This window comes from Trachymyrmex septentrionalis, unplaced genomic scaffold, assembly GCF_001594115.1.
Source record: "Trachymyrmex septentrionalis isolate Tsep2-gDNA-1 unplaced genomic scaffold, Tsep1.0 scaffold16, whole genome shotgun sequence".
Lineage (NCBI taxonomy): Eukaryota > Metazoa > Arthropoda > Insecta > Hymenoptera > Formicidae > Trachymyrmex > Trachymyrmex septentrionalis.
In genome coordinates, this window is record NW_017304758.1 from 3,485,780 (window position 1) to 3,502,874 (window position 17,095).

At 34.7% G+C, this 17,095-nt stretch overlaps 2 protein-coding genes across 8 annotated transcripts in view; one reads left to right on the forward strand and one right to left on the reverse strand.

Annotated features, from left to right (window-relative positions):
* Positions 1-6: 6 nt before the first annotated feature.
* LOC108746060 (ubiquitin carboxyl-terminal hydrolase 35) lies at positions 7-3,212 on the reverse strand. The gene is made up of 3 exons (XM_018482583.1): positions 1,548-3,212; positions 1,109-1,335; positions 7-971 (listed from the first exon to the last, which is right to left on the reverse strand). The coding sequence occupies exons 1-3, from the start codon at positions 3,029-3,031 to the stop codon at positions 34-36; spliced, it is 2,649 nt and encodes an 882-aa protein (XP_018338085.1). The 5' UTR covers positions 3,032-3,212; the 3' UTR covers positions 7-33.
* Positions 3,213-4,314: 1,102 nt separating this feature from the next.
* The window catches only part of LOC108746058 (protein phosphatase 1 regulatory subunit 12A), an 18,043-nt gene continuing 5,262 nt past the window's right edge, over positions 4,315-17,095 (forward strand). Inside the window, exons 1-20 of one of the 7 annotated variants that reach the window (XM_018482575.1) lie at positions 4,315-5,178; positions 5,230-5,491; positions 9,076-9,206; positions 9,318-9,436; positions 10,107-10,266; positions 10,511-10,655; positions 10,816-10,946; positions 11,026-11,171; positions 11,498-11,629; positions 11,855-11,937; positions 12,064-12,190; positions 12,268-12,376; positions 12,664-12,798; positions 13,489-13,659; positions 14,161-14,292; positions 15,011-15,194; positions 15,552-15,755; positions 15,941-16,121; positions 16,254-16,363; positions 16,481-16,552. In XM_018482575.1, coding sequence (XP_018338077.1) covers positions 5,243-5,491; positions 9,076-9,206; positions 9,318-9,436; positions 10,107-10,266; positions 10,511-10,655; positions 10,816-10,946; positions 11,026-11,171; positions 11,498-11,629; positions 11,855-11,937; positions 12,064-12,190; positions 12,268-12,376; positions 12,664-12,798; positions 13,489-13,659; positions 14,161-14,292; positions 15,011-15,194; positions 15,552-15,755; positions 15,941-16,121; positions 16,254-16,363; positions 16,481-16,552 — 2,721 coding nt within the window. In that variant the 5' untranslated portion in view covers positions 4,315-5,178; positions 5,230-5,242. Of the gene's footprint in view, positions 5,492-9,075; positions 9,207-9,317; positions 9,437-10,106; positions 10,267-10,510; positions 10,656-10,815; positions 10,947-11,025; positions 11,172-11,497; positions 11,630-11,854; positions 11,938-12,063; positions 12,191-12,267; positions 12,377-12,663; positions 12,799-13,488; positions 13,660-14,160; positions 14,293-15,010; positions 15,195-15,551; positions 15,756-15,940; positions 16,122-16,253; positions 16,364-16,480; positions 16,553-17,095 lie in introns of all 7 variants that reach the window. The other 6 variants (XM_018482576.1, XM_018482581.1, XM_018482578.1 and 3 more) reach the window with 6 other exon arrangements.

The following is a 17,095-nucleotide window of genomic DNA, read 5'->3' on the forward strand; positions in this document are numbered from 1 at the left end:
TTATCGCGGTTTGTGTGTAACAGATTCCTTCTTTCAATAAAGAAAGCGATTCGCCGGAACGTCGATTGCACCGCGACAACTACTGGGTGGCGGATTATCATCATCGGTATTATTATGCTGTCTCAAAGGTTTTGTTGGAAGTTGACTACGCTGTGACGCTATCGCTCGACGTCTGAGCTCCTCTATGTAATCTGTAGTGTCATTCGCTACTAATTCCTGTAAACGTTTACTTAAAGTTGACAATTCGGGCTTATCGTCTTCATAGATCCCATCATGAGCTCCCGACTTTTCGTAGAACAATATATAGGGTGTATCAGGAGGTTTCAAACTCTTGAAGTCCTCAAACGTGGTTTGGGTTACAAAACTATCGTTAAATTTATACCAATTCTGCTTAGAGTCACAAGCATACGTGAAATAGTGTCCATAATCCATACTATATCCAGAATGTACGACAGCAGCATATAAGTGATACGTTTCGGCTACGGTATATGGTATCGCCGATACTGGCAACTGTATAGTATCATTATATACTACTTTATGCCGAAGTTTTGTCCTTAATCGAGAATCAAAATCATATCGGAAGTGTTTCAGCGTTAAAATCAAATGTGCGGGTGCTTGTAAGATCGTAATAATCCTCTGCGCGTCGCATAATTTTGTACACTTGTCGCATCGATACTTGTTCTCCCCCGTAAGTTTCTCCGGCGTGAGATAATAGTTAATGAGATCTTGAACGGAAACTTCTTGATTCTCCTGTATCTCTTCGGGAAAACACAACTGCAGGTCGCGAAATTTGTCCGTATTGCGAGAGCTAGTGTCACATTGTGCGCATTGATAAGTGATCTGACACTCTCCACCTAGTACTCTGTGCACAAGAGACGTGTAAGTGCCTGTTTCTTCACCGCCTACAGATTGTATACCGCTGTCAGTTGAATCCGAATGAGAATCGCTAAGCCGTTGTCCTAGTTCTTCACCTGTTACAAAGACATTCAAAATATTCAATTCAAATACAAAATGTATCACCTAACTGTGATGTAAATATAAACAGTAAAATTGGGAGATTTCGGGAGCATGTTTATAATTTATTCAATCATATATAAACGAAAATTACCTCGTGTAAAATCCGCCAATGATTGTGTTTTCCTTTGTAAAGCCAAGCCTTCTGTTAGATCCTCTTCAGTTGTCCAACGTTTAATACTACTTTTTGTTGGCTCCATCGGCAATGTTACGTCATCTTCTTGCTTTTCAATTTTACATTTAAGAGTTGCTGCGCTATCATTCCCTCCACAGTTTGAATTGGCAGATTTTTCTTGCTCATGCAGGACATCCAGAAGATGACTACAAAAAAAGTTTTATTAGTAGTTATATATAGTTAAAAATTTATATATACAGAAAAAGAGAGAATAAATATAATTTTGCTATTTTATTTACAAATTTTATTAATATCTAATTTGCATTTATACATGATGTAATTTATATATAATGTAACAAATAGAATTTTTTAATTATAATTTCAGGTAAAAATAATACAACCAAAACAATATACTAACCAGAGAAATTCTGAGCTATCCTGTTGCTGTCCAGGCAAAAAATATGTTGGCCGCGATGCTCGTAATATTTCAGTCGGTGCCAAACATATTCTCTTAGAATATAATAACAATGCGAACAAATTTTGAAGTCTCTCCAACAAGGGTGTTTTACCTGATTCATTTAAAGGACGATAGTTCAATACTTCTTGACAAAATTGTCTGGTCATTAATAAGGCTTGTAGTACACTATTCATGTAGCAAGTATTTCCCAGGTTGGACAGTCCAACTTTTCCAGACAATGGCCTTTCTGGTTCCACAATTGGTTCAAACTCTTTTGTCTCGTCTATCCACACTGGCTCTCTGCAAAGTTCTTTGACAACATGCATTCGCGGTAGTACAGGATAAGGATAGTTCTCTGTATTGCCATATGGCATATAAGTAGAAAATCTCTTGCTGTAGACTTTCATGATGTCGACCAAATTCTGTATGCATTCTTTACTAGAATCTGAATCTTCCTTCATCAAATCTTTTATCAACGCTGGTATTCTTTTAACTACATTCTGAACAAATGACAATGAGCTTTGCCTCTTTAAGATGTAAAATATAATGTTGGAAGCATTTTGACGGATTACCGGTACTAGCAACACGCTGCACATTAACACTAGTATATCTATCGACGATTCTGTAAGTTCAAGAAGAGTAGAATATTTTTGTTGTTTCTCCAAACCACGTATGAATTCCATAATCCAAACGCTCAGTCGATCTTCAAGCCATTTCGGTAGCCAATTGCACAGAACTTTTAAGGCTTGTATCAATTGATGATCAGTATGAGACTGAGATAAGATCCAATCTACCGCCTGTGGAATAACGGAAGCTTCCACAAGCTGTAATATGGTAGCGAGTCCCGGGCCTGGCTCCTGCTTTCTGTTTGTATCAGATATAATATTATACAAAGTTTGGAGACAAGTAAACATTAGAATGTCACGCTCGCCGTTCTTTATGTTTGAACACAGCCCCTTGAGAAAATGCTGGATTTTAGTAGTGTTGTCATAGAACTCGGATATTTTTTTCGGCTCCAAGGGCATTTGAAAGGAAGACAGACTTGTAACTATCGCCTCGCAGAGCTTCGTATGATTCGCCGACCGGGGCAGGTATGCCCTGTGCTCCGCCAATGTGCTGAGAAGCTCAGTTAAGTGCGACATGTCGTCGATGTCCGTGTTCTGTAGCAGCAGGGCGACGTCGTTCGAAATAGGATTGATATTGAAACGTTTCTCCACGATGTGTCCTGACATCCAGGCCATGATTTTCGGCACCTCCGACACGTTCGCTATCTTACCCCGAAGAATATCCCTCAGAGTATCCTCGCAATCGATTAGTTGACCGAGTTCACGGTCCTGCAGATTCTGCAGCATCAACCAGCCGTCGCTAACGGCTGCATTGTCTCCCGACACTATCAATTTCAGATAATGCCCGATGTCGTTCTTCAGTACGTGCTCGGTATCCATCTCGTCAGATTGATCGCACTCGAATTTTTTCGCGACTTATCCTAGCTTAGAATTACTAAAGACGGGATAATTAACCTTCAATCGACGATGAGTCTTGGGAAAATCAAAATTATATATCCCATGGTGATGAAAAAGCGTAAAGAAGGAAAAAAAAGAACAAGTACTACGGCATGAATCATGCCACTCGAGATAATAGTCTGATGGGATGGGAAGATGCATTGCAATTTATGACCTCCATACCTCCGAACATCGACTAGGGAATAAAGTGCGATTTGTATTCATTGCATTCTTTTTAGTGCAACTGGTGCAATTGAGTGCAAATCGGTTACATATTTTTAGTGTTAATATTGTTAATAAATAATTTAATCCTTTCTAAGATTGTCATGACAATAAAGAATATATAATTAAAAAGATTAAATTATTTATTAACACTCCGGTTTGCATTCAATTGCACTCAGAGTGCAAATCTTAATACGTAAAAAATTTCAAATGGCAAAGTATGAAATATAATAATAAGAGGGAAAATTTGCAAAAATTCTTAAAAATAAATTGTAAAACTAGAATAGAACCTACAAAAATGATTAATAGAAAAGATAGCAAATACAGACTTTTGCAAAATGCTAGTCTTAAAAACGTCACCAATCAGAGAGCTGTATTGGCATTTTAAAACATTACTTAAGACGGTCTTAAATATTAAGATCCAATTATGAACACCGGTCATAAATATCAATTTCCATGTTTATTTATAAACATGTATATTACGTTATTTTATGTATGTAGTTTTAATGTGCATCAGTGCGCAGTGAGTGCGTCCAATCAAATTGGACTATTAGTTTTATTTTTGTCCATTATTGTCGCAAAATGCTTAATCACCACTTTATTTAATTAACAATATCTTTATTATTCGCAATTCATGATATTAGGTTTGCATATACTATATATTATGACATGCTGCCTTCAGTAGGTTATTAAAATCCCTAAAATATTCTTTCCTATGGGAAGGCAGACTTGAGATCCATTTATGAAACAAGAAGGCCTTGGAGAATCGAGGAATCCTTCATGGAGGCTTCCTCTATCCTTAAAATAAGGAAAAACTATAAATACGGATGATAGTCCGATTCCGGTCTAACATCCCACTACGAATACCACCCTAGGAATTTTTTCAACATCCAATAAGAGAACTCACTTTGTGGGGACAAAGATGTCGCCACTCGCCATTCAAATTTCCTAGTCAATATTTGTTCAGGGACAACGACGGTTGGCCCCGTTGGCGACGACGCGAGTCCGAGAGTTTCGTGTCCGAGCTCCTGTCCGGCATGGAGCGCGAGGGAGCGCGGCCAAGAATAGCGTGTAGCACGCGAATCTAAGCCGTTCCGTAAATGAGTGCCTAGCAGAGGTGGTGTCCGACCGAAGACGATCGTACACGACCGCTCCCTCCGGATAACCTCGTCAAGGCGTGAGACTCCGGCGCGATCGACGATAACACTCGGACGGGGAACACGGGCCCCGGGTGTGTTCCGTTCTCTCATATATATGGAGCAGATTCGCGGGAAACGCCTGTTTCACGTGCCGTATCGCGCGCAGTGAAACGCGAGTGTATGTGTTCGTGCGTGCGTGCGTGCGTACGTGCGTGCGTGCGTGTTCACGTAGCGCAGTCGCCGCCACCGCCGTCGTCATCGTCGTAATCGTCTTCGTCGCCGCCGCCGCCACCGCCACCGCCACCGCCGTGCAGAGCAAAGTGGAAGAAGACACGAAGGGCGCGCGGAGAAGGGCAAAGTAGAGAGAGAGAGAGAGAGAGCGAAACGGACAAGAAATTTGCTGCGAGGGAGAACCGAGAACGGGAGCGGCGGGCCGAGAGAAGTAAAGAACTGGAGAGAACGAAGAAGCAACAAGAACGAGTCACAAGTGCGAGTGAATGAGTGAGCGATTGTGTGCGCGTGTGCGTAAGGTTGCATGTGTGGCGCCGCGCGGCCGCGCGTGTGTGCCAAGCGAGTGCGAGAAGAAGGAGAGAAACCCGTGCGCGCGACAAGAGGAGCGATTATAGGAGCAGCCTGCCGCTTCTCTGCCTTGCCCTCTTGAGGAAAGAGGAGGACGCGCTTTTTTTCCTCCTCGCTACCGCCTGTCGTTACCACCGCCGCCGCCGCCGCTGCTGCTGCTGCTGCTGCTGCCGCTGCCGCTGCCGCTGCCGCCGTCGTCGTCGTCGTCGGGGCAATGTCTCTCGAGACACGTTCGAGCTCGGCCCTGTTCAAGCGAGCCGAACAGCTCAAGCGTTGGGAGCAGTCCGAGACGAATCGCGAGCCCACGCAACCGCGCCAAGTCGCGCGCAAGATCAAATTCTCCGCCGATATCGTGTTCCTGGCGGCGTGCGCGGCCAGCGACAAGGAGGAGGTCGTGCGTCTGCTACAGAGAGGAGCGGACATCAACACCGGGAATGTCGACGGTCTCACCGCGTTGCACCAGGTACTTAAGGGTAGCGAGTCACCCTGGACGCGCGTCTCTCATTGGCATCCCGCTGGCATCTCGCTGAAATTTTGACAGCTCTTTCAAGTCTTCCCCTCCCCTTCCTCGTTCTCATCCTTCTCCTCCTCTCCAAAAAGTGTTCTGCCACTTCTACCTTCCTCCTCTTTCTTCTTTCCTTTTCCCTCCTTCCCTCCCTGCCGCGTAAACGTAATTCTGCAAGATGGCTTCTACGAACTCCAGCTGTCTAACGCCCGTTTCTACCAATGTAGATTAACTTTAACTTATGACTAGAACAATGGGCTATTTGGACCTCAAGTGAATATTTTTAGATGATTGTATAATCTATACGATTGATATTATAAAGTTCTAAATTGTAAGTAAACAAAACTTTAAGCCTTTCTTTATCAATTGCTGCAAAACGGAGATTTACTTCTATTCGATACTTCAAACAAGATTATAACTTTAGAACTTAGATGTAGTTTTCATAGCTGTAGTTGAGGGTTGATCTTGATTTTTACTTACTTTTTATCTTTTTCTAGTGTAGTTCTAAGATCCCGTTCCATCAATGTAAGATTAACTGTAATCTCGGTTTAATTTACTGTTTATTTTTTTTTTAATTCTTACAATGAGAAAAATATAAAAAGAGTAAATTGAACCGAGGTTAAAGTTAATCTTATATTGGTGGAACTGGACCTAAGAATTAGGCAAGGATGAAGAATAAATTAAACCGAAATTAAAGTCTCTTTACCAATGTAAAGCAACTTTAATCTTGGTTAATTTACTCTTTTTTAGTCTCAAGAATTTGAAAAGGACGAAGAGTGAATTAAATCGAAATTAAAGTTAATTTACATAGAAACGAGTATAATTCGCAACATTAAAAAATTATTCGCGGGGGTGTGTTTGCAATTGTTGTCGTTCAATTCGACGCCGGTGTCAAAGGAAACAGATCTCTTTCTTTCTTTTTCTCTCTTTCTCTGTCTCTTTTTCCCGGTTGGAATCCCGTCAAGAGACCGTCACGCTGATCGCAAACGCAACGTCTGCTTTCAACCGTTAATTACTATGTTATATATATTAGTGAGGAGATTACTTTAAGTAATATCTCGCTTGTGTAACCGAAATGCTAATTTTATTGAAATAAGATGTTTTGACGTGCCGCGTTTAGCTGCCGTGACTCGAATGTATATTCACGCAATCGGAATAAACCTGGAAATATGATTTTTTTTGTATTAGATTTTTTTAAATATGCATTTTAACATTTTAATAATTGTGTTTGTATTTTATTTTGAAGTGCAACATTATAACATGCTGTTTGATCGTCAATTATTTTATTTGGTACTCGTCAAAATTCGATCATTACTCATTTTTCTTCTGTTCAGTTCTATGAATGTACTGTATATAGATTATTCTTTAATCTCTGTTTAACTTACTTTTATCTTCTCCTATCTCTATCCAAGAATTAAAAAAAGATAAAGAGTAAATTAAACCGAGATTAAAATCGATTATTGGTGGAAATGAGCGTGACAGAAGAAATATATGAAGCACACAAATGTTATATCAAGTTTTGTTAGATTTTAATATCCAAGTATCACAAAAGTATTTACAGAAATAAAAAAGAAATCAGAATTTTGTATACAAAATGTACTCTAAGAATGGATTAAATTTTTTTTTTTTAGAAATCTGTTTATTCTCTAAAAATTTATTTAATTACATTAAAAGTAGTATATTATTCTCAGAAATATTTTTTTTCCGTTTTATGTTGCCTGACAAGACAGCTGCAGTTCATAAATCTTTAATTTGAAAAGTTAACTGCTATTAATGAACAATGTTTTAGTATTAATCTGATCTCATCCTTTCATTAAAATATTATTTATGCTTGTTTGTTAAAATGTATTGTTTATTTTATAACATAGTTTACAAAGCATGCTGGAATTTATTATGAAAATGTTGGATTATGAGATAATAACTGAGACCAACATATTTCGATATTATTTAAAATAATGGATGTATGTAATTGTGTATATAAAACAGTCTATTTGACTTATTATGTATTGAATAATTGGATGTATGATTGTTTTATATTTATTTAATAATTTAAGAAACTTGTTGTAGTATCTCAATGTTTCTATTTTGTAATGGCTCTTTAATTGCCATACTATCTTTTAGTTAATTGTAAGTTCCAGTTGTTAAACATCAGGAGGATAAAATTAAAACTTTATCGTGAAAAAAATTAATTCGACATGCTGATATTTAAAGAATTTGCAGTTATAATATCATTCTGAGCATGCTTAGAAATTATAGAGCAATTTTCTTGTCACACTGGCAACAACTTTTTTTCGCGAGTGGTAAGCTTTTACGAGCAATCTATTTCTGGGTGTTTCCGAAAGCGGACGCAACTGGATAATCCGGGACACCGTACATACATATATACCATAACGGTTATTACAGTACTAAGTAACTAATGAGGATATAATTAATGAGAAGAAGAGGTCGGTTGGCATGTAAGAATCCCTGATGCGGAGAAAAATGGAATAATTAAATTCTGCTAAAAAAAAAAAAAAAATTTAAATAAGCAAATCTTGCGGGTCATAAAAAATTATAATGGGCGATATTTTTTAAAATGTACAATTACAATTATAAAAAATATTCATAATAACAGTGTATCCGTTTTATATATTTTTTTAAATTATATTTCTTAATGCACATTTACCAGTTAAATTAATTAACAACCATTAACGATTTCGAAGCTTGAGAAAACCGTAAAAATGTAGCGCGATATTATCATATAAATGTAAGGAGATATTTGCTGTATAGTAATAGCGGTAGTCTTGTACAAGTTTTATTAAATGGAATAACATTTTCCATAACATGAAGCGATATTTATGACTGTTATTTAAGCGAGAAGGAAGGAAGTTAAGGCATTTCATGGATTTGCGAAAATAGAATGTGAAAATACATCAGGCATCAAATGCTATTTATAGCTCTCTGTTAGAAGTCACAGGCTGCAGCATCTGTGTTCAGTTTAAATTCTCTGTCTAGCAATGTTGTAACATGTACCTAACTTTTTTTTCATTTTGATAATATCAAAGTCATGAAAATTTGCATATGTTGAACGACAGAATAATTCATACTTTTACCGTTTGTTTAATCTATTATGGAAAGATTACTGGGCATTAAATATCTACGAAGATTCTGATTAAACGATAAATATGTTTTTCTCTATGTTTTATGTATTTATGATGCTATTTGGAAATATGTTGAAAATTAACTACAATAAATTTACTACATATCTTATAATAAAACATTCCATTATCATATAGAGATATTGCTTCCATTTAAGGGGTCTTTCAAAAAGTAATGATGTAATCGAAGCAGCACATTTATAACATAACGTCGATTCGAGCCTTGGATTGCGACCAGACTTGACTAGACCGAGCAAAATTGGTGGTCTCGATGTCGAGACCTCGAAATACATCTTGCCAATCGCGCACGATTTCAACTCTTGTCCAACTTGTGTACTCACGCACGTTGATGTAATCAACGGACAGCATATGATATATTATATTCACATTATATTATTACAACAGGCTTGCATTGATGATGACCTGGATATGGTGGAGTTTTTGGTGGAACAAGGAGCGGATATCAATCGTGGAGATAATGAAGGCTGGACGCCTTTACATGCCACAGCATCTTGTGGATTCATATCTATTGCTAAGTTAGTATAGTTTTTACATAAACTATTTTTCCTTAGATTTATATACATAATTTATCAATAAATGTGCTAATCACGTGTATTACAATAAATGGACAATTATGTATTTTATAGATACTTAATAGAACAAGGATGTAATCTGGCAGCAGTAAACAATGACGGTGAACTGGCGCTGGATATTGCAGAAAGCGACGAGATGGAAGACATGCTCCAACAGCATATAAATAAAGCAGGTTTGTATTTATATGTGTACCTGCAGGATGTCTGAGGCCTCTCTATTGCGTAAAACTTTTAATTATAGACTTCCGAGGAAAATCAAAGCTGGAAATCGTAATACTGAAATATCTCTGCTGCAATAATTTTCAAACAATTTAACTACATAAGTGGCAATTAGCCACCGTTTTTTATCACTTCTTTATCTAAATATTAGCTTTATAAAGCTTTATAAAGCTATTAGATGTTATACTTAACTATCTATATAAAGTATAAACGCTTCATATGTAAAACATTAGGCAAAATTCAATATCCGGCTAGAAGTTTGCATACTCAGACACAAATCATACGTTGGCAAAGATATCCTCTTTCATTGACCTCTTTTCGTGATGTTGATATAATTTTACGTACAATGCTGAAATACTCTCTTAAGCAATATTATGCATCATCTACACCTTACGTATGTAATTACATGTATAGAAATATTTAGGATATGAAACGTTTCTTACGAAGTATAATTGAATTTGCTGATAAAATGAAAGTTAAACATATTTGTGAAATACAGATTATTAAAATAAATTAAGCTAAAAAAATTATAAATTATCACACACACACACACGCGCGCGCGCGCATAATATACGAAATAAATTTAATTCAATTTTTTATTAAAAAATTTAATTTTATGTGCAGGCATTGATTGTGATCAAGCTAGGAGCGAAGAAGAACGGTCAATGTTAAATGATGCAAAAGCTTGGCGGTCAGGTGCACCAGGCAAAGATTCCATGCATCCGAGATCAGGAGCCACGGCACTTCATGTCGCCGCTGCCAAAGGCTACATCAAAGTCATGCAGTAAGACATTATATCTTAATTAAAAGTAAGAGATTATTTGATGTTAGATATAAATAAATGAATATTGTAGGAAATTACACCTCTTGTATCGAAAATTACATCTCGAAAATTACATCTCTTGTATCATATGACGCGCAGTGCAATAAAATAAAAATTATTTTAAAAATAAAACAATTTTTGTAATATGTTAAGTGCAGATTTAGGATTGATTCTTTTTATTGTATTCTTTAATATTTCTGTGCAGCATATTACTACAAGCTCGATGCAATGTTGATGCACAGGACTTTGATGGATGGACGCCTTTGCACGGTGCAGCGCATTGGGGTCAACTGGAAGCTTGCAAACTTCTTGTTGAGAACGGCTGTGATATGGATATGAAAAATTATGCCGTAAGAAAATAAATATTTCTAATAATTATAATTAGACTGTGTATGGATTAAATTAGCCCCAGGCTTTAGATTAATTTAATCTGAATCCAGGCTAGATTTGATTGACAAATGTAATCAATTAATATTATTGTTTCTTTTTTCATCAGTATTTTGCTTTCAGGATCAAACTGCTTTTGATATTGCTGATGCAGACATCCTTAAAGCTCTTGAAAATTTGAGAGAGCAACAAGCACTTAGCAAAGAAAATTCACAAACAAATAACAAGAAGCAATCGTCTATACCAAAGAAACGGTAAGCAACATGATAATTCTAAATAACAGATTGTAATTGTTATTTTTTCTCTTAATATATATACTTCTAAATGTTACAGTTTCTCAACGAGTGCTGATAATGCGGTAGCGGCACAAGAATCTACAGAAATCTTTGAAGAAGAAACGCCAAATAAAGTTAAGAAGGTTGAATTAGAGATTCAATCTGATAAAGAAGATTCCAGCACTAGTACAAACAGCGATGTTGGTAAGATTCTTCTTGTACTATTCCTTTCAATATACGGTCTAATCCGCACGTTTATATATTTTTTTTTTTCTAATAATATATGTATATAATTTTTAGACGTAATTTTTTCTTTTTTTTTTTTAAGAGGTGATTACATTGATATGAAATAACTATCTACTCTGCAACTTCCATGTTTATCTTTTATGTGAAGAAAAAGGAAAGAGTATAATTATGTTTTGCAAAACTATTTTCTCACAAATCTTTATCCTATTGTCCACTTTTGCGAATCTAATTTATGTTACCGTTAACTGTAATGTGTATTTCTTATAACATTGCTGCATGGACAGAAGCAACACGTGAAACACACATGGAAGAGAGTGATGGTGAAGGTGAATCTGAGACTAGCTCAGAATCACACTCTTCCACTTTCTCCAATCAATCTGATAAGTCTAACCACGCGACATGTCTTACAGATGACGGTAAGTTTGATCTGTAAGACTGTTTTTCTCCCTCTCTCTTTTTTTTTTGATGATACAAGTTATTGCTTATTATTGCATGTGTATACTATATAAAAATTTTGTGACAAAATATCTCTCTTAAATAAAACTTACTGGATTGGTTATTGCTTTAAAGAGTGTGGATTTTAAATACTTCTTTCATAAAATTAATAGTTGCAGTAAAGTGTTTGTTCAATTATTTTACAGAAAAGAAAAATAGAGTGAACAAAGATGAAAGTGCACCCCATAGTCCAATATCTCCAGTTGAAACTAATAAAGTTCCTAATCAGGTAAGACATCTGTTTTTGAATCATGAATCATCTTTTTATATGTGTGTGTGTGTATATATATCATATTCTTGAAAAATCTTATATAACTAGCTTTGTTGCTTATTTATCTGATTTTTCTTTCTTAAGGCTCCAATATTGCCTCCAAAACAACAGACTGATAATAATGAGGACGGTGTTGTACCATCTTGGAGACGTTCAGGTTCCTTCCGAAATAGAATGCAAAGTACTGAAACTACTAATTCTGCATCTACAAGTATGTTCATTGAATGATGCGATATTTCACGAATTTTCCTGTTAAATTATTAATAAACTTACATAATTATTTCACAGAACTTGAAGATAAGGATAACAATATTAAAATACCAACAACACCAAACAAAGTTAGTGCAGAGCCCGATGTGGTATTAAGAAGAACGCATAGTTTCGAGACAGATGAAAAGTAAGTTTAGTTAAGTCTTCTGCTTTATATATTATTCTTTTTTTTTTATATATTACAAGTTCGCAGCTTTATATTTGTAACAATATCGTGTCTTTTTATTTGGTAATGATATATTTAATGCTATTAACAGCGGTGCTACGTTCCAACTAAGATATTGTATAATATGCATACTCTATGTGTCCGCATTAATTATGAGTCTTAGCGTTTCATATTTGTAACGTATGTCCCTATACTATTATGATAATTAGTGTAGAGATATGCATGGCACGGTAATGCATGTGATGCAGGTTTTATGAGCAGTATTTGGCATTACGTGCCCGCATCAAGGCGTTCTCGTGCCCTACCCTCCATCGCTGCAATGCAGCTACTCCTACTCACACCAATGCTACGACTCGCTCTGCATCTCTACGCGAAACACACAGGTATATGCCGCATGCCTCTAATGTTACAGCTTTTACTTGTACAATATCAATTGTAATTATGTTAATTCAGTAATTCTACTCAACTTGTTTATGATTATACTGTATAATATGTAGACTGCTGCGAAAGTATCATATTATTTGCATTATTTGAAAGTGTGTGAGAATGTGATTTTACTGTTTTTTTTAATACATTCTGTACTAATGAGCTTTTAATGTCGCTTGCTATTTATTAGCCTAGCTTGAAACTTTAAAAAGCTTTAAATTAAATCACATGATAGTGCTAATCAGATCAAAGATATTAATTTTTAATAAATTCAAAATTAGTTATTTACGAAAATTTACATATGCATATTTTAAAGTAATTCTTTTCTTTAATATTTTCTGTTTTGACATATCACATAACTGAGACTAAATAAAGAACTTAGAAAATATAGAAATGTATAATTTTACTGCATTTTTTTTTAAGAATAAACTTTAAAGTATATATAATTAAAACATATTCAAAAAATTCTATTCTAAAATATTATTACAAAAGTTATTTTATTTTATTCATGGAAATATTAATAAATGGAAGATATCATGGTATCTAATACTTCTGAATATGGTAACGTCATTAAAATGCACATTTTTGATAGTTTATTTTACAAATTATTCCTTTTTTTTAAATTATTTATTTTATTCTTACTCTAGAAAGAAAGACGTGAAATTAAATTTGGAATTATCAAGACTGCCACAAGGAAGCAATACACTTTCACCAACATCTGCATCTAAAACATTGGTATCGAGTCTATTGTCATCCATCACAACAACTACCACTGCCACTACAACAACAAGTCCTATTCCAGTCAATCAAATTCGCAGGTAAAAAAATTTTTATACTAAGGATCTACACTTATATTATTAAATATTGTCTAAATATTAGAAATGACATTTTTCAAACTATTTTACATAAAATTAGTGGACTGCAGTATTTCACTGTCTTACGAAATGTAAAAGATACTGGTCGTAAAATTTTTAGTCATCTTTCTACAATATCTCCAAATAATTAAAATCGAATCCTTATACGTAATATTTTTGTGCATATATGTGTTATTTAACTTCACATCTTTCTACATGAAATAAATGTTCTAAATTTTAACTATTTTACGTAAAACTATAAAAATTTTAATGCTTATATCTTTACTTTTGTTATATAATTAATACTGTGTAAATGTTTGGGTTTTTCTAAGGCGCGGGTTTTTTTAAGGATATTTAAAGATAAAAGCATTTATTTGCATCAAAATACATTATCACATGTACACACAATCGACAAACATATATTTACATTCTGTATTGTGCGTTATAATTAATGTGGCTGGGTAGTGTTCAACCAGTGGAAGCTGCATCTACAGTTGTATCGAATACAAATAATGCAGTAGCAACTGCTCCTGGAACTCCCACTACACCAGGAGGGAGCAAGCTAAGTCCAGGAAATCTCTTCAAGAATTTCTTCAAGTGGGTACTCACTGCTCGGAAGATCCTCCTGAAATATTATGACTTTTGCATATTGTCAAATATTTACGTATTAATTACGTTAATTTGTTGGCAGTAGCATGGAAGTTTGCTTTTTGCAGTGTGATTATTTTTATTTGCACATTGTCCTATATATATATATATATATTTGGATAGTCACTTTATCCACTACACATATGAATTTATCAAATTTGCCTAAATACTACCTGTTAGTAGTTGGCAAATGAACACTGCCACACACAAATACGTTTTATTTGATATGTTTTGTTAAATATTTTATGATATTTTCAATATAATTCATTGTAACAAAAATGAATATTCTGTGAAAATAATATATTGACCAGAACAATTCTTCAATGTTAAGCATTACGGCTCTATTCTTTTTTTCAAGTTTTCTAATCAATTTCAAAATTAATACACTACTACAAGGAAGAAATTGAAATTATGTAATACATAACATCAAAGGTGTACCTGAAAGAAGAGATATTTTAATTATTTTCTTTTACAGGAATATGTATATTTGTATTATTTTGTGTTATATTTCGAATTTTTTTGATATTGCTTACAAATTGTATTGAACATGCTTACTAAAAAAAGTTTGTTTTTATTACACGGATAAAACAATCTGATAATATTACATATCTTTTGTTTTGGAACTCGTAAATTGATACTTCATGTATTATTGTATGAATATGTACAGATCTTTCGTTCCACCCGTACGCGATGAAGAAAGTGAAACTCAAAGGAAAGCTCATGCAAAGAGAGTAAGAGAAACGAGAAGGTCTACTCAAGGTGTGACATTGGACGAGATTAAGAGCGCTGAACAATTAGTGAAGAAAAAGCAACAGAACAACGAATTGCCGGCATCAGCACCATCCACGCAGGTAAAGATCATATCAGTATTATTATCGCTGTCTTATCGTGTGATTGGAGAAGTGACTAACTTATCTGATTTGATATGTCCGAACGAATTCTTTTTAAATGGTATCAAAATATCAAGGCAAACTTATCTAGTGTGAGAGCAATAGTAGTGAATGTAGTGCAGCATTAACGATTGAACGTAATAAATTTCATGAAGATCTAATTGAACTAGATTTCACAATGAACTATTTGTGTTGCTTGACATCGAGAGTATATAATATTTTATTTTTTATTATATTCTTACACAAAAATAACGCAGCATGACATTTAAAATTGAGATTACGATTTTTATTCATGTTTTTTTTTTTTAAATAATCCAGCCTTCTACTACTACCACTACTACTACTACTACTACTACTGCTACTACTACTACCACCACCACCGTCAGCAATACAGCTTCGATCACAGCTACGATAACAACCGCAACTTCCACTACTGTGACTCCTGTGAATAAAGTTTCTGAAGAATCTAATTTACCTGAGAGACGACCGTCTTGGAGATTAAGGGTAGACAATGGAAGTAAGGTGTGTGCGCTTATAAAAAATCATTTATTTATGACTAATTCACAAATGTTCACGGTTATCTGTATGATTGATGCTACGCCGCAATGCATTTGAAGATGTAATATACGGAAGTTTAATTGCTAATGAAAAGCATCACGAATGTTATTGTAAAAATCAAGATTTATAATATATATTTTGTTATATAGTTTCAGTTAGAGGATGCTAATAATAAGCCTACTGATAATACGACCTATATGAGAAGACCGTCTGGTGGAACTGGTGTACCTAGACCATCATCAGCGCCCGTGGAGACTATTGCCACCAGTAGTACAGAAACCACAGTTACTTTACCCCTTAGAAGATCGTTAAAGCAACCTGATGACAAAGGTAAAATTTTACAGAATAATTAACAACATAATGAATTTAATCAGGAATTTTATGTATATTAATAGAAGTACTGTATTAATTCATGAAGTATTGATTATTTATCTAAAAAGATGAAATTTTTGTGTGTTATAGAACAAGATAAGGAAAATGATAGTAGAAACGCACAAGCTACACAAGCAGTTATTCAAAGGAGACGTCGGCCTAAGAGAAGATCGACAGGCGTAGTCCATGTAGATATGGATGTTAGTAAGAATTATATAATGAAAATAAGACAGGACTTTGAATAGATTAAAAAATTATTTGATAAAAATTAAATATATATTTAAACATTTCTAAAAAGATTATATTTTTTTTTATAGGAAATTGACCCAGAAAAGCAAGATCTAACTGCTGGTGGTGATTGCGATGATTCCAAAATCAATCACAACGAAGTGAGTAATTTTTTTTCAATATAAAATATAATTATTACACAGTGCTATGTTAATTCTCTAAGCATAAACTCTAGTCTACTATTAAAAACATAAAGCAATGCTTTAAATTCAAAAAGTTACTTGATTTAATATAATAATGCAAAGATTAGATTATATGTATTACTATACATATGCATGAGTGATGAATTAATTTTTGCAATAGATACTAATATAAATTCCACCGATTCAAAATATATTATTTCCTTGTTTTCGGTTTATTGGTTTTCGTTTTACAAAATCTTTCTAACGCGTCAAAGCGTCTGTTCGAATTTCGACTTACGAGCTTCTTGCCACGAATTTACCAGGCACGTGCCAAAAACCCAAAATTGGATAACGCGCAGTTAAATGACGCAGAGGGAAACACAACACTCGCAAATCGGGACGAGCTTTGAATATAAAACATTATCTCATTTCGATTTCGATGCTTATTGTTTCGCAAAGTTCCGACTGTTAAATTATTACTTTATGCGTAAAGAGACGCAAGTATTATGAAAAAAAGAGCAT

Bases quoted from the DNA above. Each gene is read 5' to 3' on its own strand.
- LOC108746060 (XM_018482583.1), bottom strand. From the start codon at position 3,031: ATGGATACCGAGCACGTACTGAAGAACGACATCGGGCATTATCTGAAA. The intron at 1,336-1,547 runs GTTAGTATATTG...CTTTTTTTGTAG, and splicing joins GATAGCTCAGAATTTCTCTG to TCATCTTCTGGATGTCCTGC. The intron at 972-1,108 runs GTAATTTTCGTT...TCTTTGTAACAG, and splicing joins ATTGGCGGATTTTACACGAG to GTGAAGAACTAGGACAACGG.